The 25,826-nt window shown below is 43.8% G+C and overlaps 1 protein-coding gene across 1 annotated transcript in view; it reads right to left on the bottom strand.

The window, feature by feature from the left end:
* LOC138528311 (5-hydroxytryptamine receptor 3E-like) overlaps positions 1–25,826 on the bottom strand; it is a 654,547-nt gene that overhangs the window by 327,642 nt on the left and 301,079 nt on the right. Inside the window, exon 2 of the mRNA XM_069639808.1 lies at positions 1,130–1,284. Within this exon, the coding sequence (XP_069495909.1) occupies positions 1,130–1,284 (155 nt within the window). The remainder of the gene's footprint in view (positions 1–1,129; positions 1,285–25,826) is intronic.

Raw genomic sequence — 25,826 nt, forward strand, 5'->3', positions numbered from 1 at the left:
TTTGGTTATATGCTTTCAAGAGATGACCTTGAGGTGACTGCTCATTCATTCCAGAAAACTTGTGAGGGTGTGATAAGAATTTAGAAGTCAATTTCTAAAGCCACTACATCACTCACCCCACTCCTTTGACATATATCAGGGAAGGCTTTTGTGTTGTCCTCTTGGAAGTCCTACTACTAGAACAATTGGAATCAGGGATGCATTCTGTCATTGATAATTCGGCCATTGCAAAGGGCGAGTAGCAGACTATACAAGTACCTCGTTCCTAAATTGTAACTATGAAAAAAACATGGGCACACACACTAAAGAAGTCGCACTGTATGCGTGGTCTTCACATATACAAGAGCCCACTTGCATATTTCTAGTTATCCAAACCCAGCAGCAAATCTGCCCACTTAATCCCTCCACATAAACCCACTTGTGGCAAGGAGCGGGTTGCAAGTGTTAGGAATACATAAATAAATGAATGAATTCATTAAACGCAGGATTACATGGGAATGGGGAGCAAGTGTGATCTTCAGATGACATAAGTGGCAAATAAGATTAAAAGCAAAGGCTTTTTGGCGCATATATTAGCCTCCTCCGTATTGTTTCAGCAAAAGCAACCAAAAGGAGTGTCTGATCTTGGGCATAACACTTGTCAAAGTGTTTATAATATCAGCATGCAGAGTACCAGAAAGTTACTTTATGGGACTTGCTGCTGAAAAAAGCAAGGGACCATTGTCCCAGGAATGTTAAGGTACAATTAGTCATGGTTTGTAAATTACTTTCGCATTTAGCAATGCTTGAAAATGATACAGTGAGTCCAATTTTCGAATAATCAGAATGGCATGAGTTTTCATGGTACCTGGATTCATTCAATGTTTGCCAAAAGCCTGTGATTGACAGTGGTTTCCTTGAAATGATCAGAGCATCAGTATTGCATGCAGTAACAGGAAACAGTAACGTGTGACATCCATTCAGGGTACATCTGCTTCACTTCACATGCTTGGGACAACAGCCTGGGGCATTTCCAGAATCAAAATGATGACCTCCCAAGAAACGCATTTGGGGGGGTTCACCAACACAAACATGAACACAGAGGCCCATTGACGTCCAACTCATGGCATTTCGAAGGACGTGCTCTTACCAGATCTAGAATAGCGTACAGAGTGAAATCCAGCTTGACAACAGTTGTCTGTTTTGCGTCTTTCACAGGACGTACATTATTGAACAACGGATCTGTCAGAATGGTCAAATTTTTTATCACATCATAGAATCCACAATCTTCAGAGTATGTCACAGCTGCAATGACAAAATAAGACACGTCATGTCAAATTAATCATATAAAGTCAATTCTTAAAATCAATAATTGATGCATGAACACAATACTTTTATTTGTTGTCATAGTTATAGGTCATACACAGTGTCCTCCATAGGCAACTAATCAAGGGTGCCATGTAAGTCACACTGTCCAGTCCTTCATGCCCATGACTAATAGGGTCAGTATTTGTACAGGGAAGAGGCCCTTATTACACCCCCGCTCAAGCGCTCAGGTCATCCTAGATGGAGCTGGTTGTTCTTCACTTTAAACTCAGATCATTGTGAATTTAGTCGTCTCTTAAGGCCCACCTTTTTTCCACTGTAAACTTAGGTTCCTTGTTTCCACTATCGGTCAAGGTTGATTTTAGCACCAGGGTACCTTTTGGGGTATTAGCATGCTTTGCAAATCTTCACACCATGCTCTACTGAGCCAAGTAGCCACAATCACAGCAAGCATGGACAATGCCAAAGATTTTGGATTTTGTGAGGGTATGTTATAGGCATTTGCCAGGCACTGTTGTTATGGTACTAACTGTCCATCAATGGTAGCAGCTACAAAATGGTGTGAGTACCTGGGCATATAATAGCAGTGCTGGCAAATGCCTATCTAATAAACTATACATTGGCCAAAACTGTTGGATTTGCAATACCTGTTCTTAACAGAACTATAGTGAAGAGCACACATACTGCTTATTAACAAATTGTCTGAAAGCACAATTGGTTAAGTCATTTTTATTGCACCAGCAGTGCATTTACAGTACTGCTCCAATTAAGCCATCAACTCTCAGAAGACTGCTTTGAAATAACACTGGCAGGCACTTAAGCACACAGTTTGATGTCACTGCTTGATAAACCTAACTCAAAGAGATCATAGGAGGATTTGTTTTGGGCGGGAAGGGGCAAGAAGTGGGTGGGAATGGCCGTAGGGATTAGCATGTCCATGGGCAGTCAATGGATGGGAAAATAACCAAACACCACCTAACAGCTTTTATTTCCCTCCTTACATTCCAACTCCCTCCTAGCTGTAGTTCAATACAATAGTTGTGGCTTATAAATGGTGCTTTAGCACCACCTAAGAGCCAAAACTAAAAAACAAACAAAATTAAAGGAATCAACACCACTGTCCCTTTTCTCCATGGATTGTCATTACATCCGCTCTGTCCCTCATAACAATACCTGATATGTTTTTTTGTGTGCAGTATTACATACATTACCGGAATGTCTTTACCACAGATATCTTGTGTTAGTGCAAAGGTAGAGCAAATGCCCCTAGAGGTGATGTATGGGACAGTCGGAGCAAAACATACCCTCAAGGTGTGACGCCCCCAAAACAGGGGCTGGTACTAAGGCTGCTACCTGGTCTTTTGGCTAGTGGTCTGTAGGCCCTCAGACTCTGCGTAAGAGGATGTTTGGGCAGTCACCCATTTGCACTGTGTAACTTATAAAGACTGTACCTTGTGCAGGTAAACCCTTAGAACATAAATGATTGAAAAACTTTTTAAGATAGAACTGTTTGGGCTGAAAGACATGTTTTATGTAAAATGCTTTTAAATTCGATTGATTTCTATGGACAGCCATTATCTGCTATCGAGCCTCCTTCTGTTGTATGAATTGCATTAACTTCAATGGGTTTGCATTTTCCAGTGCTCCAACTTTGCTGCTCAGTCCATCCCCTAGATCCTGTTGACTAAACTTATCAGTTTATGACAGTGGGGGCATGGTACATTGTTTTGTCCAGTCTCCCTATCTCTGTAATGGAGGAAAGGTCCAGGCCTCCCCTCCACCCTCTGCCCCCCAGGAAGAGACAGCCCCATGCGACTAACTGCAGGATGTCAGACCCTTTCTGGATGTGCACTTACTTATTTTATTATATGTTCACTATATTTTTTTATGTTAGGATTAGGAGTATTGTAATTTGTGTTATTCCGTTGGCTCTTCATTTGCAAATGTGTATATGCAGATCTGATGGTGCTACCCCATTTTAGTAAGTGGTGCTGTCCTGGTGGCCCCCCAGCACAACATCCATTTGGTCTATCCCTTTGGTTATTTTTGTCCGGGCCATGTGGTTCGTTCCCTGGAAAACATTTGGACAGCCTGTGTTCTACTGTCAGGCCTACCTGAAGCCTGTACTCCTGCTGCTGGAGGCCTGTGCCCCTCACAAGTCTTTAGGCATTATGTGCGCTGCCTTGCATGTAGGTGTGCAGGTGTGGTGACCCCTGGCCTTCATGTGAGGACCCAGCTCCATGTGGGGGGTGAACCCATCTTCCAGCAAAATATACCTGTGAGTATTGTTGCAGGCCTAGAGCAGATCCTCCTACTTTGCAGCCTTAAGGGTTGTCTGCCTGATGTATCCTACATTTTCCACTTTCTTTATGTGAATATGCCTATGCTTTGATTTATGGTACAGTAACCCCAGTCATTAATAGGTGTTGCTACACTCACTTTTCCATTGACTTCCATTGTATGATGTGTTTCAGAGATTTAGCTGAATTGCAGCACCTCTAAACACATTAAGAGACCGCTTCCTTTTTCCACTGAATGTATGTATGCTCTTTATTGCTAATGTTCTTAATGTTCTTACAATTTAAACAGCAGTCCCTCCGGATGGTCTTCCATGCAAGGAGGTCGATAGAAGTCATTCACATCACTCTAATTGAGATGTAAGTACTATTAGGACCTTTTCGAGGCTCCGCTGTTACTTTGATCGTCACCCTTATTCTAGTCTAACTTCTACAGAGAGGTTACGTTATTGTATCTATTTGACCCTGACGGTCATACACGCTAGGATGTCCACAGGAGACATCCACGTCACTCCAATTGAGATGTAAGTACTATTAGAACTTTTTGGAGTCTCTATTTGGTTCCTTTGACCGACAAGCTCAGACCTTTCTTACTCTTTCAGAGAGGTCACGCTATTGTAACTAATTTGGAAGTCACTTCCCAATGACCATTTCCAGCCCACCTTCGTTCCACTACTATACCATATAATTGGCATGGACAGATAGAAGCTATCCCGTATTTGTTCGGGCTATCCATCACGTGATCTAAGTTATAAACGAGGCTCCTTGTCTATACATCTTTTTCATATTATAATATCAGCCTATAACCTTTGATTCCTTACTCTTTTCAGTTACCGGATGCATTGTTATTTAACAAGAAGCGAGTCCTATAGGATTGTTACACATCTCTGTAGGAATCCTTAACTTATCCATATGGTCTTTAAGACTTGAACTTTGTTTCAAGTAAATCATCTAATATGACCATTTAACCCTTTCTCATCAATTCTAAATGTGTCCACTTTTATTGTTTACAGATGCTTTGAGCTAGCACAGTCCCTTGAGAATTTTACTATGTATCTTTGACATCTTGGAATTCCATTCAGAAGTCAATTAATCACCCCCTTCTCCCTTTAAACTATAGTTTAATTATCATTATTGGCAACAGTTATATGTAAATAGCTCTTTCAGCAAGATTCGTAGAGGTTCACCAAATTCCCGATATTTCTTTTAAGATGATTCCCTGTCCATTTTGGATCAACAGGAACACATCAGATATTTAATCAATCACAAGGTCAGCTCATTTTTTCTCTAACTCACTTTTTCTTTAACCTATATTTCTATCCTAATTTTCTAATGACGTTACACTAGGAGCACAAGCTTTCAAGCTACTAATTGCAATGGTTGTCATAACCATTATGAGTACTGTGATGTTAATCCATTTCACTTCCAACACCAAAATTATCTCTGTAACTGCAATAATCTTCTTTTAACACTACATAGACCCGTAGCGTCTACATTTAGATATGACACATATGATGCCCTTGGGTATAATCAGGACAGTTTTCTATTGCCTTTTTGACTAAATGATTATAGATAAAAAATGTTGAATGGGGAAAATGTACAATGAATATATTGAAGGTACTAAGGGGAATATACCCTAATGGGGTTTCTTAGTATTCTTTCCGGAATTTATCAATGATATGATTATTCCCCTCAAGAAGAGCATTTACTCGAAACGCGTTGGGCCAACAATACAATACATTTCTTGTGATTTTTTTGAAAAAACTGTCATATGAAATTTCTTTGTGTACCAATTGAATGTATATTTGAATTATTGTCAGAAATTGTTGAATTTTCACTAAGAATTGTGGAATATGTTAATGGCAGTTCCCATAGGGGCATTACCATGCCTAATGTATACCACACACAAATTACTGGTTTGATTGATTCAGACAATTGATAGTGTGCAGGGGACAGGAGTTCCAATCAGGGAACACTTTTCTGTTTTCAACAATTTACAGCTGGGCATACGCTGCGCACAGTTAGGGAAGTCATTCCAAGACCTAATTGCTCTTTTCAGCAATTGTATATCGACTATGTCGACATGATACAAGTATGTAATGGATATAGATACCTGGATGTAGTGGTTTTACTTTCTCAAGATGGATAGAAGCAGGTCCATGTACACACCCAGATTCCACCTCTGCAGCAAAGTTGTTAGTGCGGGAGTTAGTTCCTAGATGGGGAGTATGTGAAGTTATTAACATATAAAGCACAAGTTTTCTTCGGCTTATCATCCGCAAGGAAATGGGATTTGTGAGAGGTTCAACGACTTGCTTAAAGAAAGAATAGCCAAGTTGAAGCTTACCATATTTCTGTACCCAAGCTATTCCCAGGAGATACAGTTCTAATCCGCAATCACGTGAGGAAAAAGTGGGACGAGCCCCACCTTTGTGCTCCTTTCATCATGGAAGATATCACGCCGTCTGCTGTCAAAGTGCAGGGCAGGTGTGCCTGGACTTTTCTGGGAGATGTCCAACTCTTTGCTGAAAAGACTTCTCTGCCTGCAGCCCTACACGACGAGGCAAGTACAAGCATCAGGGAAGAACCACAGCACGTGCAGACAAGATCGATGATGAGGAAGAAGGACGCAGAAGCTGACAAGTAGAAAGACACAGAACTCGTTGGACTAAGGCTTGGTTCAGGACACTCCTTTTAAGCCATTTATAAAAGTGTCAAGGAAAGCAAACTCAAACACTCTGTGCATCTCAGTTGCAGGGTCATGGGAAGATCTGTATTCACAAAGCCGCAGTAGCATATTGACTTTGGACTGAGGCAAATTTGAGCCTTGACAAAAAAGTAGGGTATGCCACTTTTTGACTGTGGACACAGCAATTGGAAAAGAGTACAATGCCTAGATTTGTTTGATACAGAGTTCCTGTTTCTATTTACCTATGGTGTTACCAAGTGATGACCTAACTAGGAACATTCTCACCTACGTTGAGTTGGTATTGTGCAATTGTCCATCACTGGTGGGGAGGACCACCCGCATTCCAGGCTTTTTACAAAATCCTAATAATGAAGATGTTATAAAAAGCTTACTCATAGTCATCACTGAACAGTTCTTGAAACTACCTGAATACAGTGAGGAGAGTACAAATGCCCCTATCAAAAGAAGCAGCTCATAGACTAGTCAGTGTAGTGTTCTTTCGTTTAATCGAAGAGTATCCACACCTTGTTGGGAGGCACACTGATGTGCACACCTTTCTCAGGGATCCGAGAAACACTGCAAATCTACATGGGATCCTGGAAGGTATCATTATCCAAGTGAGCATCTATTCTGAAAGAAATCACAGTTCGATGTAGAAACTTTCCTCTCAGGCACAGATCGAGAAGTTGCTGATAAAGGAAGACTTTTGGTTCCAGCTGAAACAAATTCGACATGTCATCTGGGCTGAGGTAGATCCAAGGCATAGAATGGGAGATAATCTATGTCATACAGATTGTATAGACTTGCTGAGGTTGTTTTTCTTCATACTAAAGCGGCGTCTGTGTGTCGACTAGTGAATGACTGTTTCCAGAGACACAGAGACAGTGAAAGGCGGTCACGTTGTCCAAGAAGTAGATGTTGTCGGTTTACGTACCCAGTGGTCGAAGTGTACGAAAAGAAGTAGTGGAGTTATGTTCCCTGCCGGTCTGCCCCACTCTCCACAAACCCCATCACGGCGCCCCCTCCACACACAGTCCAAACCCCCAAACAAACACACCTATTATTTAAGGGAATGTTCAGTGCAGTGCACTGAAGTGCAAGCTTCAACTTATTCCTACACTTTTATTTTAAAACAAGCCGTTCCAGAACTGTTTCTTTTTAAAATAAAAGTATAGGAACAGTGAAACTGAAAAATAAAAAATATAGGAGCACCGCTCCCGACCACTTTGACCTCTGTACGTACCACTGTGTGATCTACACTTGCATTGTGTTCATAATTGTACTGCTTTTATTGACTGTGAGAACTGCATTTTATATTGGTGCATATGGAGCTAATACTCCTGTGCATGTTTTTGACCAGAAGGAAAATGTACGTGTGGCAACTACTAGGAGGCCTAGACCCTATGTAGTTATTCCTATCCCAAAGAAAGATAGCAAATTGGCTGAGCTTAAGATGGATGTCAATAGCAATAATACACATACAAAACATGTCGTAGAGACCATTTATAGAGGCCAGTGACAGGCTGGGAAAACCAGGCAAGGTAAGGGGTCAATAACAGATGGGCCTACACAAGTAACACATGCAAATACACCTGATCCAGTGACAATTGATCCAAAAGTAGTTCCAAAAAGAAGATCCCAGATGGAGATTATGAGACACATTTTCATGCCTAAATGGGCTGCTGAACAGAGGAGACGTTCTGAACTTTCTCCCACATAGGAAACCCCGGACGGATGTTTCTGTGAGTACTTCTGAGCGAAGAGGCTACATGGGCACACTTCATGACATGTTTATGGAAGCTCATATGAAAAGAATGAGATCTAAAAGAAGCACAGAGGAAGATAATTATGAATTAAATGATTACCTGGACAGCACGGCGCATCAGGGGAATAATATATGGTACCAACTCATGAAGGAAGTTGGGAGAAGAACTTCAAAGGAGGAATGCTTTTTATGTGCACTCCTGCCATACAGCATGGGGAAGTCGAAAATCTTCATAGCTGTTGAAATAGATGTGCACACAGCACATTGGTCTTGCAAAGTGCTATGTGTGAAAGACAGATGCCAGTTTATGGGAAGGGTACCTCTCTCAAATGGGCAACTGAAGGGACATATCCAGATGAAGACGATTAGATTCAAGATATAAAGACAAGAAACTATGCAAAAACAAGGAGTATCGTGATTAGATATGAAAATATGAAAAACCTGGAGTGAAGGGAGCTGAAATCAGAAGGGAAGTGAACAAAAAATTGGAGGCCGCAGGAAAATCTGCAGACGAAATTCAGATGTGGAAGAACAGAGGTCAATGCAGATCTGGGGATCAGTATTATCTCCAGATGGCTGGGAAAAGGAGTGGTGATCTGCAGAGCCTGGTTGGTAACTAATCATCCTGAATCCACTATTTTGAATGTGCAGGAGGTGTGCAAACCATTGTGGCCAAGACTTTCTAAACTATTAACATGGGTCGAAGACAGAGGAGGACCCCTGCAAATAGTGCTTTTGGAAAGCTCAAGGTTTTGCTTCAGAAGTAATGGCACAGGGAAAGTTGGAGAAAATCAAAAGTGTGATTGTATCTTTCATACATCAGGTATGGTGCATGGGACAGCAGTAATCATGGATCATTATTGGGCTTGTGGATCCAAGACCTACATAAGGCTACCTAAAGACTGGGGAGGAATATGCACACTGGTGAATGTCCATGTTTCAGCATTAGTCATTCCAAAAAGTGACCTGAATCTTGACAGTTTCTCAAAAGCAGATGCTCACCTCAGGAAGAAGAGATCTGTGGAGCTGATAAAGAGAATGAAGAGAGAAAACTACTTTTCAGCCAAATCAATGGAAGCCTTTGATGTTATCCCATATGAGCACAGACTATTCAGCCAGACTTCTTCCATGTTCACGTTGATCTTTATGCCAAGAATCCAAGTTGGAGCAAATACAAAGTGGCTTCAGATAACTAGATGGGAATTGCTGCAGACAATCAACACTACCATAAAAGGATTCAATGCACTGATGGCTCTCTAGAACAGGTATGTCTTGGACATGATCACAGCTATGGATGGAGGTGTTTGTGCAAAAATAGGAGAATCATGTTGCACGTTCATACCTTCGCATGATGACGAGAATGGGACCTTGACAGAACCCATAGACATGCTGACAAGACTCCATGGACAGATGATAGACGAAGTAGAAGACATTGCTGGTGACAGCTGGTTTGGATCACTCTTCTCTTGGGATCCACAATGGATGGCAGATATGTTCAAATTTCTTGGAGCCCTGATCGTGTTGATACTGCTCAGATTTTGTCTGATCAGGATAATAATTTCACAGTGCAGGAAGATAGCAAAGAAGGCTATAGGCTGGACTATTGCAACAGCCTCTTTCTAGATCTGCCTGCTTCTACCCTCCACCCTCTGCAGCTCATCCAGAACCGGACTGCGAGACTTGTCCTTGGCCTCAAGCCCAGGGATCGTATCTCTCCAGGACTGAAATCTCTGCACTGGCTCCCAGTGGTTGCGAGGATTAAGTTCAAAACCCTCTGCATCGTCCACAAGGCCTTCTGGGGCCAAGGGCCTCAATACCTTCAGCTCTCTCTTCCTAAATATCTCCCTTCATCGAGCTCTTCACTTATCCACCTCCAACTCCCTCGGGGCCAGTCACTTCTCCAAGCAACAAGTTGGTGGTAGATCACTTTCTTCGGCCAGGGCCTCCCTCTGGAAAAGCCTTCCTGCCCCCTGAAACTTGAGGAGAACCGTCTCCGGTTCCCGAAGCACCTCAAAACCTTTCTCTTTGCTTCTGCTTTTTCTGCTCCTCTCCCCTGCTGATTTCCTGGCTTATTCTGAAACTGCACTGGTTTACCTGGTCACCCTCTGATCTCGGGCCCAGGTCCCCCCCTCTGCCAGTCGCACACCTGCACTGCCCTCCTGGAAACCCCCGCACTTGGGGACTGCTCTCTGTATCCCTACAGTCCTACCACTAGCACTTGACATCTGATGCCTACACTTACCTTTATCCCTTGACCTTGCCACCTGCTGGCCATACTTATTTTGTTATTTATTCTATTATCCCCTGTATTACACTGTCCCCTTCCCATTCCCCCCTGCACTTCCCCTTCCTCCCTTCCCATGCACTTGCGCGATCTGAATGACACTTGGCCTAGTAGGATTGTTGTCTGTCTTCCCTCCGTTCCCCCTCCCTTGCCTCATCGCGCCTTGAAGCTCTTGTGTATAGGCGCGTTATAAATGCCTTATCATATCATATAGGGATGAAAATTATGATTGATGTTGAACCAGGATGGAAGCCCAAGGATCTAACAGATGAAGAGATCAGAGACTTTGTGAAAGCCAGTATTCATGCACCTGAAGGAACAACGTTCCTGTACCCGAAGAACCACAAGAAATATGTGGGAAGATGGATCTATTGCAGTCCAAGTGGACAGTGCATGCTCATGACATGGAACAAGGATGAGCATGTGAAATCAGCAGGATGCTTGAAAGGAATCATAAAAATATGGATCCCTAAGAAGCAGTTTTTCAGACAATGATGTCTAGATGTGAAAGACGATGAGTGAGTGATCGATAAATTGCCCCAAGGGGGGAGTGTAGTGGAGGAGCCAAGTACTCCCCCTCCAACTGCCCGCCCATATTACCTATAGAATGGGAACCAAAGTATGTGATGTATGCGGAACAGCTGAACCAACAAAGAGCAGAGCGTGGGCTCTGTGCAGTACACATAAGACTACCTATACCGAAGAGAGTTTGGGAGGTAAAGTACCCATTGGGAAAACCGTCCCTGCACGCAAGACTATATGATGACCATTTGAATGAGATTCCTGAAGAAGCAGAGCAGATGAAAGGCAAGGATGAATGGTGCCTTCACGCAGACAGAGGTGACGCACACAGAAGAGTTCAGAGAATGCAGATATTCTATGACGCATCAAGAAGCCTACAAGGATGAGTGTCATCTTGGGCTCCAGGTGATGAAGCTTATGCCAGTAAAGTAGATGAAGATATTACGTCATTTTGCATGTGTACAGATGCAATTGAAATGCAAGCAGAAACATGATTGTGAAGCTAGCTCTAAGTTTATAACAGATAGACCGTGGCAAGCGCCAAAATATATATACATATATACCTTGAGAGATGCATATGGACAAATAAAAGATGGATGTCTCTACTTCACGTTATGAAGCAGTACTGAATATGAACATGGGCAAACAAGGCCTCACTCCAGCGTGTTACAGTTAAAAGCAATTTTAATTACAAATGAAGCCCAGCAGAAGAAGGTGGATGAGGCAGGATGCCAAAAGTCTTATCAAACAGGACTTGGCTGACATTGGATACAAATTGTGTGAAGGAACAAGGAGCTCCAGTCCAGGAAGCTTGAGCAAAACAAAATACGTCAGAGGATTATTAAAAAAGAATATTAAATGCACGAAAAGCTCCATTTCATGGTGTCCAGTCACATGGTAAGAAGAAATTGGACTATCGAGGTGGTCACATCTACGCACAAATGCCAGCTGTGCCTACACTCCTTAAAATTCTCAGAGCAAAGAACAAACTCAAGGCCAGACTTCAAAGCACTAATTGACACTGGACTGTTGAGGTGATGATGGATTGATATAATAATTGGTGGGAAGCTAGTTTCGAAATGAGACCACTAGCACCTGGATGTTCAGTCTGCGTGCTACTAAACGTAGGTGGAAAAGTACTTATGAAGGTTAGAAGCCAACCAATTATAGAGGACCATGTAATCAAGGGTCCTATAGTTTGTGTAGCCAATGGAACGTTGTGTATTCAGAGACGTTCATAGTGGCCTTGTTTAGGGAGGGCTTAGTTGCCCCACCTGATGTTAAGCACCCTATCACTTTCCTTCATGGTTCTACACTGATATAGAACTTATGATTAGGCATTCACTTAGAACCAATCACTCCCTCCGATAGGTTTTTGTCAATGATGACGATTTTAGGCAATATAACCTTGGTTTCTACTAAAATGTTTAGAGTAAGAGGATCGTACGACTGCTGATGTTCGTTGTAATCCCCATTTCATATACTTGTCAATAAAACGGACGCCCCTTTTGCCAAACTACTTGAGTTGTTTTGATTATTGATATATGAATAAAATCTGCATCCCCATCCATCTCCAGGGTATTGCTACTCATCTTAAAGATCTGGGAAAACCCAGTTCAGAAGGAAGTCAGACAATTCTTGAAACCAAAGCAGTTGTGGGCCTGGGTATCCCAGGATCCTCAACCAACCATAGAAGACGACCTACCTTACAACCAAAAATGCTAGTACTTACCAGACTCTCCTATGCAACACAAGGTTTTACATACCTATCACGATACTCTGACAGCAGGCCACCCGGGGATCACCAAAACCTTGGCAAAGATCTGACAGCACTTTTGGTGGCCTACTTGGTCGGGCAGCCACTATACAATACATAAAGACCTGTGATGTGTGCGCCCACAACAAAGCATCAAAGATTAAACCACCAGGGCTACTTCGTCAGTTGTTCATACCACCTGCCCCAAGGCACACAATATCCTTGTAGTGGATACAATACCATTCTGGTAGTTGTGGATCTTCTAACCAAGATGTCGCACTTCATCGCTCTGAAAGGCTTACCGCATGCTGAGACTCTCGCACAAAGCTTCCTGACAAACATTGTACGATTAAATGGATTCCCGTCTGTAATCATCTCGGACTGAGGGAGCCAATTTGCATCCAAGTTCTGGAAGAGCTGCTGTGTCAAAGCCCAAATCGAAATCAGGTTTTCCACTAGTCACCACCCACAAACCGATGGCCAGACCGAAAGAACCTACCAGACTCTGGAGCAATACCTGTGCTGCATGTTTGTACAGGCAGACATTTGGGTTGATCTTCTTTGGGCAGCTGAGTATGCATATAACAACAGTGTCCAAAGTTGCACTGGTTTTTCACCTTTCTTTTTCTTACATGGGAGAGATCCACGCACTACAGCCCTCGATCCACCTACACCCTTGGAAATGCCTGCTATAACATTGCTACATACCAGTATTCAGAAAACTCTAAGAAAGGTTACCAAAACCCAGCAAGACACTGAAGCCGCTCCCAAGTGCTTCGCTGATAATAAAAGAACGGACGCAAGTAGGGGAAGATGTCTGGCTGTCAACCAATCACATCCAACTGAAAGGCCCCAAACGGTTCCATCCCAAATACATTGGCCCCTATCCTGTTGTTTCAATCATCAACCCTGTGGCAATTAAACTAGGGTTGCCCTCATCTCTAAAAATACACCCTGTCTTTCATGGGTCACTAATAAAACCTGTACACCCAGGCACACAAAACTCCATGCATAAAACTCCTCAAGTAGAAACAGTAGATGGGGAAAAGGAATATGAGGTATGAGACATCCTTAATTCCAAAATCCTTAGAAAAAAGTTACATTACCTGGTCGATTGCAAAGGTTACAACGTGTTAGATAGGATGTGGGAGCCAGCAGAAAACATTCATGCACCTTGCTTACTAGCTCGCTAACACCACAATCACCCAACCCGGCCAGGACCTGGATTGGCTATCCTTGGGGGTGCTTTGGAGGGGAGTGCTGTCACGATCCCAGTAAGGACACAAAGCATACGCACTAGGACACATGGCGCACCCTCCTATGACAATGTAGGGAGAAGCTGGACATGCAGGGTGGCTGGCTGGAGAAGGCGTTTAGTGGGAGCTGCCAAGACCCACACCAACATGGCTGCCAAGACAGAACCAGTTATGGAACTCAAGATGGCCCCTGGTAGACCCGAAGTTCTGACATCCCTGGTGGTCTAGAGTTAACAGGGTGCGGGCCGAGACTATAAAACGACGTACCGGGTCACACCCTGCGCTGAGCGTTTCTTCTGCTACCTACCAGAGCAGTGTAATGCTTACCGCTCCTGTTCCCACGTTCACAGAGACTGTAGCTTACTGGTGCACGCCTGGACTCCATGTAGCCGTACTTACCCGAAGACTTAATCATAAGAGTTCCGCCTCAGCCTCCGTCTTGATCCTCACAGGGAACCACTGGCGATCGAGGTCTGCAGCAACCGTAGCTCCTGAAGACGAGAAAACTATGGTAAGAGACTGAAGTTAACTTTCAATTCCCACCCGAGTTCACCACTTAGAACAGACTTACCTGAATTAGCAATCAGCCACTTTACTCAACCTTTGCGCAGCGGCTGACCCAAGCAAAAGACATTCCGTGAGACCCGCACCGGTGGAAAGGAAGAGAAAGAGACTTGTTAGAGCGCACCGCACCACCTGCCAAGAACGAACAGCACGAAACAAGCTGCACTCCTCGCTGCAAGCTGCCAAAGCTTCCAGGAAGACAAAACAGCTTAGTATAAAGACTTACCTCCTTACCTTCAGCAGTGAACCAACTGGAGTCGGATGCTTACCTGACATCTTCAGCTCGCCTCCTTCATCCAAATACAGTGAGCACGATCGCCTGTGCGCCAGCCAGCCTATCTCAAGGGGACCCAAGGGGGAGGTGGGGAGAAGGTTGGGGACACATATTGAATATCTGCACTTATTCTCCCTAGGTCTTCAACCAGTCCCCCGCACACATTTTACCAGAGGTTCCGAGCTCTACCGGGTCCCTCCCAACCTCACATTTCACTGGGTTTTGGTTCTTCAGCGACCAGTGGGGGAAGGAGAGGCTTGGGCATTCACCAAAGCAGAGTTATCCAGTGGGGGCAACGCTTCAGAACAGTCTAGACCAGGCACTCCTGCAGGGCACCAGAGGTAAGCGTTACAGAACAGCCAAGATGAACGTGTTTTTTTACAGTGTCCATACTGGCATATATTGTTGGCCACTGGCAGCATGAAAATGTGTTCCTTTGGGAAATGCTGGCCTATATAGTTGATGCAGGTCTTATGTCTTTTTTGGGACACAGCAGCACAAGTATATATTGCACAATGATTCTGTGCATTTTTGGTGACCTGGCATTTATTGAAGCTTTTCTTGTGTTCATATACAGCTTCAATTGTAAATATGACTTGACTTTCTTTGCCAATGTTTTCTAAAATATGGGCTGTAAAGTATACCATTTCAACTTACTATTTAAAATACATTATTTGGGGGAGCACCACAAACTACCCTGTCCCCCAAATGGTTAGGGCTCCCTGGCCCCAAATCACGGAAATATGTACTCCTTTGCACTGTAGAACTACACTAGCCACCACTAAGTGTGTGTGAATTAGGACCCCCAGGCATGTTAAGGTGCAAACCACACCATCAAAATTGTACATGAACCTATTTCATGGTAGTCCTGCCAAATGACCAAAATTGTGCATTTTATCACTGCAATTATTAACATAATCACTGATTTAATACATTTCAATGTTTATCTTGGATTAATCCACTCACTCTATCACCCATGGTTAGTATACAATGGCCATCATTACGGGGTTGCCTGGAAAACCCAGCAGTAAGCGGCGGGTTTCCGGCAACCCTGTAACACCCGTACAGTCAAAGAGCAGCGGTAACGGTTACTCTCCATTTCCATAGAGTCCCGTAGGACTCAATGGAAATGGGGACACGGAAGCACCGGCACCCTTGCCAAAGGTGCCAGTGCTTCTGTGACAACCTTGCCGGTAGGAGCCTGAAAACCCAGCAGGTCAGGCATGCCGGGGATCCACGACCCCTACGAGCATCGTTGTAGTGTGGCGGTCCGGTAAGGGTGCCTGTACATTGCTACTGGCATCCTTATTTCTGGGCCGTCATACTCGGAATGAGGGCCAATGTAACTAGATAAGAAACATTGTTACTGCATATTATTAACTAAAATATGATTGACTGCTAAATGTCTTCACAGCACACCCAAAGTAAAGGGAAGTGGAATTTATCTTTCATAGGTTTTAGAACAATTCAGATGATGGAAGTGCAAGGGGAATGGAAGTGGCAAAAGTGATATGGACCAAAATACATAAGTGCAAACAATGTATGGAACTGCAAGAGCAAGGTAAAACAAGAAAAGAAAACAAAGTAAGTATGAAGTGAGGTTCATTGACCAAATAGCCTAGACACAGGTGTGTGAAAGCCTAAACAATAGCTCACTCTCCTAGGGCAAAGGTTTTCTGAAGAGAGGTGTTTTCAGTTTTTTCTGAAACTAAAGGTGGCTGCCCACAGATCTGATCTGATCTGGGCGGTCATTCCATATGGAGGTTCCTCCCGAGTCCAGCGCTCTGAAAACAATTTTCATTTTCTTTAACATGGCACCAAGAATAGCCTCTCATCCAGCTGACCAGAGTAGCCTCGAAGCAGGCTTGTGACAGTTTTTACTCGTCACTAGCCATTGACTAGTGATAACTGACTCTTGTTGAGTAAGAAATGGTGTGCTGTGGGTATGTTGAGAGCTGAGGGGAAAGTGATTTTGTGTACCTGACTAGTAACTTCCAACTTGAAATTTGCACTCCTGCTTTACGGGATGTGTTTCTTTACCTTCTGCTGGAGGTAGATTGGGCAGTAGTGAACGAGGCAAATAACACTGAAATTGATGCATACTCCCTCAGGCAGCTAGTGAACGGACAACAATGCAGGTATGATATGGTCACAAGGTTTAGGCTAAGAACCAATCAACCTAGCTTCTTTGGAGAAGACTATTACCATAGTCAAGTCAAGAGAGCAATATGGGAGAAGCCACTTGCATTCTTTGGGTCATTTTTAAGAGTGGAGGGATGCTTCTAAGAAAGTGAAGTTGAAAGTGGTATGGCTTTGACATTTCTTGAATATAGGAGTGAAGGAGAGGAGGCTTCCAAAGAATACACCCATGTTCTGTGCCTAAAGATGTAGATCAGAAGAAAGGCATGGAAGGTGGGATTGAGGTTCCAAAGTAAGTGATCTGTGCTTTAGAACATTGAAGCAGAAGGGGTTGTCAACCATCCAGTGCTGGATCTGGGTCAGGCAGTCTGGAATGAGTTGTAGATCAACAGAAGTAGTGGTGAGCTTGAGCACTAGCTCTGTTTCATCTGCCTAGATTTGAAAAGTAGATCTATGAAGTGTGATGAGATCAGCTTAAGGTTTGCATATGTTTTAAAAAGCCAGGAAAAAAGAATAGAACCTTGATGAACACTATAAGTTACGATGGTTGGTTTGGAATAAAAGAGCCCTGCCTGACCTGATACCGCTCTGACAGGAATGAGGAGATCAGCCTTAGGAACATACCAGAAATGCCTAAGGATGTTTCGAGCTGGGCAAGGAGGGTTCCATGGTTGACTGTATTCCAACTCTTCTGTAAGCAAAGAGAAACCCATGGATTTTGGCAGTGAGAAAATAGGTTCCCCCTGAGTAAAATATGGCAAAGCACATATAAACACGACTTCCCACTTCAATGGATACACTTATGACCTTGCAAACATATTAGCAACCACACTATTTTGAATCAAAAACAAAATATTCCTTTATTACAAAAATAGTGCATCTATAAAAATGTAAGATATAAAGTATTAATTCTCTTCATGAACAACAAAGGCTCTACCCTTTACACATATCCGCTCAATGTTCTTGTAAATACAAATGTTCTTAAAAAGCAGACCTAGGAATCAATTTTGCTATCAAGACCTCATCATTTTACTGATGACCCCAACACATTTCATCACTTTGTCCTAACTGTTAATTCATATCTTTCAGGACGTCTGGCAAAAAGAGACAATCTACTTTTACTGAAATGTGCAATAGTATATGGGACTGCCTACACAATAGGCATTTACCAAACCTGTTGTGTAGGTAGTCTTATATAATATAGCATATTTCAGTGATAGAAGATAGTCATTTTTTGTTTGAGGTTAAAATGGTGCAATGGTTAAAATGTTTGTAAGATCAGAAGTGGTTCTATATATGTTGGAAGCTGGTGTTTGATGTGTTTTGACAGTATGGAACACCACTGAGATGACTGGAAGAATGAGAATAGAGGGTGTATTGACATCCAAAGACCCAATACTTCATCTCTAGTAAGGAGCAATGCAGATGATGACCCTCTCGAAGGCCTGAATCCAGATTGGTGTTCATGGAGGTTAAGATTCACTGTAGCATCATGTTTCAATTATTTTACTGATGATGGGGTGGAATATTATATGTTCACAATTTGACTAATAACAAATTGACTGAGTTGGCATGAACATGTGTTTCCAACACGGACAATATTTTATTAGTCAAATCGTAATATCTAGTAGTACACCCCTTCATCAGCAAAATCATACTTTCGATAAATAGGCTATATATTTGGTCACATAAGCACCTGGAATATGTGGCTCCCCCATTCAGGCGGCTTAGAACCCTGGCAATTACTGACTCCATTTCTACAGAGTTTGAAGCCACGAGTTTCAAGCCACATGAGAGTGTCACAGCACCTCCTCTCTTAGCCACCTACTCACCCACTAGCTGCTCTTTCGGCTGCTTCCCCCATCTTCTGTCCTCCATCCGCTACTTCTGGACAATGGCCACCTCACGCCAGGCCAATGGAAAAGGGCTGTGTCATTTGAGATAGGGCACCAATCTCCATTTCCCTGGTGGCTATCGTTTCATGATGTCTTTTCAATGTTCATATCCAAAAATAGGTCTTACTGGATTATTTTGCCACTTTAGCATTTAATAAGAGATATGGACCTTGACATCAATAGGGTCCATGGGAAGGAGACTGCAGTATTGAATGGCTCAGGATGTAACAGCCCATATGCTACCAAGAAACTACTTAAGGGGTATATTTTAAAGCACGAGGGATACAAGCTTTTATCAGATCTACACAGGAAGGAACAACTAGAAGAGTCACTATTCTGTTAGCCAAGACTTCTGATGTCAGAGTAGAACAGGGTTTTTTAACAAAAATGGAAGAAGGGTTATTATTGAATGCAAATTAGGTTCTCATTACATAATAACTGGCACCCTTTACAGTCCCTGTGTTTATCAGATTATAAACAATATGTTAAAGTGCAGATGCAAAACTACAGTTGGGTGGGTTTTAATATTCCCTTGGTCATATTAGACCTTGAAGAAAAACCTTTATGGCCAACCATCCAACGACATGCAAGGCCTTAAAACAATTAATAGTAGATATTGGCCTCCATGATATTTGGAGACAAAGGCAATAAACCTTCTAATTGCATAAGTACCAACATTTCTCAAGGATCTATTATTTCCTGGTTGATCAGGAGCTAATGGACAGAACAACATTGATAGAATATAATGTTGCCCATTTATTTGCCCATGCCTCCATCTTTCCAGTGGTTCAGGTAGTGGGTGTTGCACTCGGAGGGATCAACAGATGACCCACAGCCAATAAATACATCTTCAAAGAGGAGAGCAGTTTAAAAAAAGCAGAAAACGAAGGGTTTACGTACGTTAGGTTTTTAGGTGAGGTGTCAACAAAATAAGACAAATTAATCTCTCTTTCAAACCGCGGTCCTCAAATCATTTCCTCTTTCCTTTTGAAAATGTATTGAAGGCAAGTATGTGTTTACAACCTTTGGTATTATTTTCATCTGCATTCACATTATTATTTTTTATTTTATTTATTTATTTGCATTACATTTGAAAACAATTTGTTAGCAATACCGAAGTAACTTATCCAAGATCCTCTATGAGGTAACAAGAAAAAAGAAGAAATGAAAAAAGAAAAAGAAAAACCAGCAAAGTAAAACTCAGGTAGTAAAACTCAAATGATCTAAAAAAAGACAAAACGATGCAGTTAAGTGGTTTTAACAGATCAGACCACTGGAAAGACTTCTGCCAAAAACTTAGCCAAAGCAATTACATATTTCATTTTTCGACCTTCCATTAAGGACATCCACCAAGCTTCAGAGACAGAAATTGCAAATTCCGAGAAAGGGGTCTAAAGTGTTTTGAACGTACGTCTCTTAAAGCCGGGCACACTGTGATAATATGAAACAAAGTTTCAACCTTGGAAACATCATTACAATACCGGCAGTGATTTCCTGATGATTGACCCGAATGGCTCGAATCTCGTTCATTGGGTGCAAGTTCAAATGGGCGCTCAAGAATTGGTCCCTAACCTTCTTGTCAGGGAACTGCTTCAAATATTTTGACGCTGTGTTTAACTTTCTGAGGGTAAATGGGCTACAGATTGGTAACTACTATCTGCCTTCAGATTTTGAACCCAATCATGATCTTTTAATTATTTTTTTACTCATACCTGATTGGTCACCAGTTGCTCTAAAGAGCTTCCAATCACTTCAAGGTAATTCATCATTCTCAAACGCCAACCATTCAAGGTTGGATTGCAGTCAGACATCATTTCTTTGTGTACAAGCCCCAAGATCGCAGGACGTGCAGGAGTACAACATTTCCCGAACAGAGCAAGTCTATTCCATTCAACTATGCACTTCACGGATGTAAGGGCCAATTCTCTCCAAATGATGGCAATAAGAGTAGACAGGGGGACACCCAGTACCCTTTTCCAAAAGGCACCTTCAACCATAGAGGCTCTGGGATGTTAAACATGGCTTCAGCCCCATAAGTCACCACAGGAATTACTTTGGCTCTGTAGTACCTTAGGACTGGTAAAATGGAAAAGTGGACACACTTTCTGTTCAGTGCACATGCTTGTCTGGTGAGAGCTTTCATATTTCCAAGGAAATTAGTTGACATTGGAGCTTCAGATCTTGAGCTACTCAGCTAAACACCCAGATACTTAAAAGATTGCACCTGTTCAATTTTCTCGCCACCTTTATATCAGGAAAATTAGTTTTTCCCCCTGATGGAATTACCAAAGCTCAAAGTTTTTGTTTTTCCTTTGATAATTTCAAGGCTGTTTTTTAGAATGTAACTTTGTAGAGCGTTAAGTTGCCTTTGTAGGCCCATAGGGGTCTGATCGATTAGTACGACACCACCTGCGTACAATAATCAAAATAGCTGCACTCCCCTGACCTTGGGGGGGGAAAGATCGAGTTGACAAGAAAGCTTCAGGCATATCCTCCAGGAAGAAATTGAAGTGTGCACAGGCCATTGTGCACCCCTGCTTAACTCCTCTAGAAGTTTTGATTTCGTTAGAAAGAGTCTCCGCTTTGTTCAATCTGACTCTTAGCGAAGTATTAGAGTGCATAGCCATTATTAAGGTCATTTCCTTTCCTTAAGAGGAACTGTATCATGTATGCCTACTTATTTATTTCAGATTGTACTTGAAGATGGATCCTTTATCCGAAATGCATTGGACATGTTATTCTGCCTCATAAAAAAACAGAAATACAAAGATATTGCAAAGAAAGATTGAGGGATTACATTTGGGAACAATATATCATCCTTCGGGGGATTAAAGATTATCTAACATGTTGTCATATGGGAAAGTGATTGGAAGAAATATTTATAAGGGGGACATCAACAACCCCTCTACAAACTTTATTTATGACTCCAGCTCCTATGACATTGGGGCTATCCTCCCATAGGTTACCCATAGGAGTTGAATTTTAAGGTTGGTTGAAACCTGGACACTCCCTCCAGTGGGGGCTATCATCTCACCGGCACTGTATAAATCCAACTTGGCAGCCTCTAAGTTTTCTTTAGGGGGAATCTTGGCTCCGCTCTAAATAATAATGACATGCATCAGGTGGAGGCTGAGGACCTATTGGGTCCATGGTTTTGGGACTCATTGATCCCACTACTGACACTATATGTCACGGGTCAATGGACCAATAGATAACTGTTTCATGGGTATTCATTGAAGAAGAACAAGTTACTTACCAACTGGTAACGTTCTTTCGACTGAATGTTCCTCCAACGTATTCCACATCTTTGACATGTAATGTCCACAGCTGTGCTGCCTTGGACATTTTTTCTGCAGAGGGTGTCCTGCGTCGATGGCGTCGGGTCGATGTCCCTCGAAGGCCTCCGTCGAGGGTGACATCACCGGATGATATAAATAGGACGCACCGCGCCGGTAGCCTCAGTTCATGTTTTTTCCTCCATAACGTGTAACATACTCGTACCCAACGTCTGCTTGACTGCACGCCTTGTGTGAACGCATGCTGCAATAGCATAGGAAATTATTCAGAGCGGTAGGCTGGGAGGGTGATGTGGAATATGTTGGAGGAACATCCAGTCGAAAGAACGTTACCAGTTGGTACGTGACCTGTTCTTCGAATGGATTGTGTCCTCCAACGTATTCCACATCTTTGACAGACTACCAAAGCAGTACCAGTAAATGGAGGTGGGAGAAGAATTTAGAATACCCAATCAGATGGCAGAATAAAGCACTGCTTTACCAAAGGCCATATCCTGACCATGAAGCGTATCCAGGGAGTAATGTTTGGCAAAGGTGTGGATGGAAGACCACGTTGGTGCAACACAAATATTCTTAATAGGAGCTCCACTGTGCAGGGCTGTGGATGTAGCCATGCCCCTAGTGGAGTGAGCTCTCAACCCCTCAGGAGGTTCCTAGCCCGCCAATCTGTAACATTCAGTAATTGTGAGGATAATCCACCTGGACAAGGTCTGTCTAGTAACAGCCTGGCCCAATCGGTGCCCAGTGTATCCCACAAAAAGCTGGTCGTCCACTCTGACCCTGAACATCCTAGAGATGTAAAGGCTCAAAGCTCTCCTCAGGTCCAACCTATGAAGTCTCTCCTCTTCCTTACCAGGATGAGGGGGAGGATAAAAAGCAGGGAGTACAACTTCTGGCTCAGATGAAACTCAGACACTACCTTAGGTAGGAAGGATGGACGGACGGACCCTCAGTACAATCCTATCCTTGTGTAACACAGTAAAGGGTGGCTTAGATGAAAGTGCCTGCAATTCACTCATTCTGTGAGCAGATGTAACTGCAACTAAGAAAACCATCCTGAAAGACAACAGTCTCAAAGGACAAGAGTGCAGTGGTTCAAACGGAGCACCCATCAGGAATTTCAAGACTAAATCCTGATCCCCAAAACGGCACCTGAAAAGGGGACGGCAGCCCTTTTAGAAATTGGCAAATCAAAGGAATCTTAAAATAAGAACATTCTTCAGACGAGCGCTTGAAAATAGACAGCGCCTCCAGGTAACCTTTAATGGTACCCACTTGAAGACCCCTGTGGGCCAAAGAAAGCAAGAAAGAAAGAACTATCAGAATAGAACACTGAAAAGGATCAACATTGTTTCCTCTGCACCAGTCGCAAAACCTACGCCAACGGCAACGGTAAAGGGATTTGGTTGCTGGCCGCCTGGCCGAAAGCAACACCTCCATCACGTCATCCGGTGAGGTCCCAATCTTTATATCTCAACCTTTCAGAAACCAAGCGTGAAGGTTGAGAGTCTTGACCTCTGGATGGAGAACCCGACCCCCGCTCGCGCGAGAGAAGATCCTCTCTGTGGGGAAGATGGCATGGAGGACAGATGTCCATATCTAGAAAGTGCGGGTACCACGCTCTCCTGGCCCAATTCGGAGCAATGAGGATCATGTGGGATCCGAACCTCTGCAACCTCCTTAGCACCTGAGGAATGACGGGGACCGGAGGAACCGCGTACAGAAGTGGGAATGACCAATCCACGACAAATGCGTCCCCTAAAACTCCTCTTGGTGGAAATTCCCTTGAGCAAAATCTCTCACACTTCCGGGTTGGCACCGGTCGCGAACAGATCCACTTGAGGGGTTCCCCAAAGGACAAAGATCTCCAGAAGGACTTCCTGGGCCAACTACCACTCGTGGGAGACCGTGCTCTTCCTGCTCAGAGCGTCTGCTGCCGCATTCTCCTCTCCGGCTAGATGAACTGCCGAGAGTGATATTCCTTGCTGTATCGCCCAGAACCAGAGCTGCATCGCCTCTCTGCACAGCGGGAGTGACCCAACCCCACCTTTTTTGTTGAGTTAATGCATGGCCACTGTGTTGTCCATCATGATCAGGACACTCTTTCCCCGCACAGATGGCAGAAGCTCCAACAGGTTAATGTGGAGTTTGGACTCTGACGGAGACCAACGACCGCTGGTGGTCAGATCGTTGGCATGAGCACCCCATCCTGTGAGGAAAGCGTCCGTCGCCAGCATCACCTCTGGCCACGGTTGCCAAAATGGTCCCCTCTTCATCAGATTCCCTTCGCTGCCCCACCACAGAAGATTCTGCGAGACCGAGAGTGAAATCTCAACGGGATCCAACATCTTGCCTGAGAATTGCAACCACTGCAACTTGAGAACCCATTGAGGGATCTCATGCTCAGTCTGACCTCTGGTACCAGAAAAATGCAGGATGCCATGAGGGCGAGCAACATTAAGTATTCACAAGCCGGAAGACTCTGGGCCCGTTGAAATTTGTTGACCGACTGTACAATGTGATGAGCCCTCACCTTGGGAGGCGAGCACTTCTCCGAGGACTTGTCCAACACAACCCCGATGTACTGGAGCTGTTGGGAAGTTGTCATATGCAACATCTCGAAATTGAGGGAGAAGCCCAGCTTGTGAAGGGAGCGGCAGGTGAGGCTGAGATGATCCAACGCTTGTTCAGGAGAACACACTCGGATAAGCCAGTCGTCCAGGTAGGGGAAGATGTGAACCCCCCCCCTCTCGGGAGATACGCTGCCACCATCACTATTTGCTTGGTGAAGACCCTTAGGGCGCAGGTCAATCTGAATGGCAGGACCCGAAACTGAAAGTGCAAGTTGCCAGTGGCAAACCTCTGGTATTTTCTGTGCTTTGGATGAATTGGCACATGAAAATAAGCATCCTGTAGGTCCAGAGACACCAACCAATCCTGAAATCGAAGGGCCTGAACGACCTGAGAAAGTGTAACCACCTTGAACTTGTCCTTCCTGAGGAACTTGTTCAACCAACACAAGTCAAAGATGGGTCTCAGTCCCCTATCTTTCTTTGGAATCAAAACATATGGGGAATACCATCCCTTGTTCCTCTCCGCCACAAGCACCAGTTCTATAGCACCTTTCTCCAGCAGGGTCAATATTTCCTGCACAAGGAGCGAATCCGGAAACTTCAAAGAGAGATTCCCGGTGGATTGTCGTGAGGCCGCTTTAAGAAGGGAAGGCACTAGCCATGGGCTATTGTATCCAGAACCCACGCATCTGAAGTAATAGCTCACCATTCTTCCAGATGCTGAGACAGTCTTCCCCAACCGGCGAACAATGGAACATGGCCTCATAGCTGTTTTGGAGCGGCTGTGGCAGCGCCTGAAGGCAAAGAGGCAGCTGCCTGAGCGGCTTTGGCACCTCTAGTTCCCCGTCCACCACAGGTACCTTTACAGTGACCCCTTTGATTAGCGACTCCTCTCGTTGTACCAAAAGAGGAGTAGTAACGAAAGGAACCCCCAGTCCACTGTTGTCCCTAGGACAAAAAGGCAGAGGTTGACGCACAGCTGTGCCCATAGATTTAGCAGCAGCTTTGGAGGTCTGCAACCTCTCAAGGCTCTCGTCAGCCTTGCTGCCAAACAAATGAGAGCCATCAAAGGGCATGTTCAGAAGATGGGCTTGCACATCCGGAACAAAACCCGACTTCCGCAAACACGCAAACCTGCTTATCGTGGTGCTCGCAGCCATGGACCGGCTAACCCAATCAGCCATGTCCAACCCAGACTGAAGGGATTCACA

The sequence above is a fragment of the Ambystoma mexicanum genome, chromosome 1q (genome assembly GCF_040938575.1).
Source record: "Ambystoma mexicanum isolate Mex_15411 chromosome 1q, UKY_AmexF1_1, whole genome shotgun sequence".
In the NCBI taxonomy this organism is placed as follows: domain Eukaryota; kingdom Metazoa; phylum Chordata; class Amphibia; order Caudata; family Ambystomatidae; genus Ambystoma; species Ambystoma mexicanum.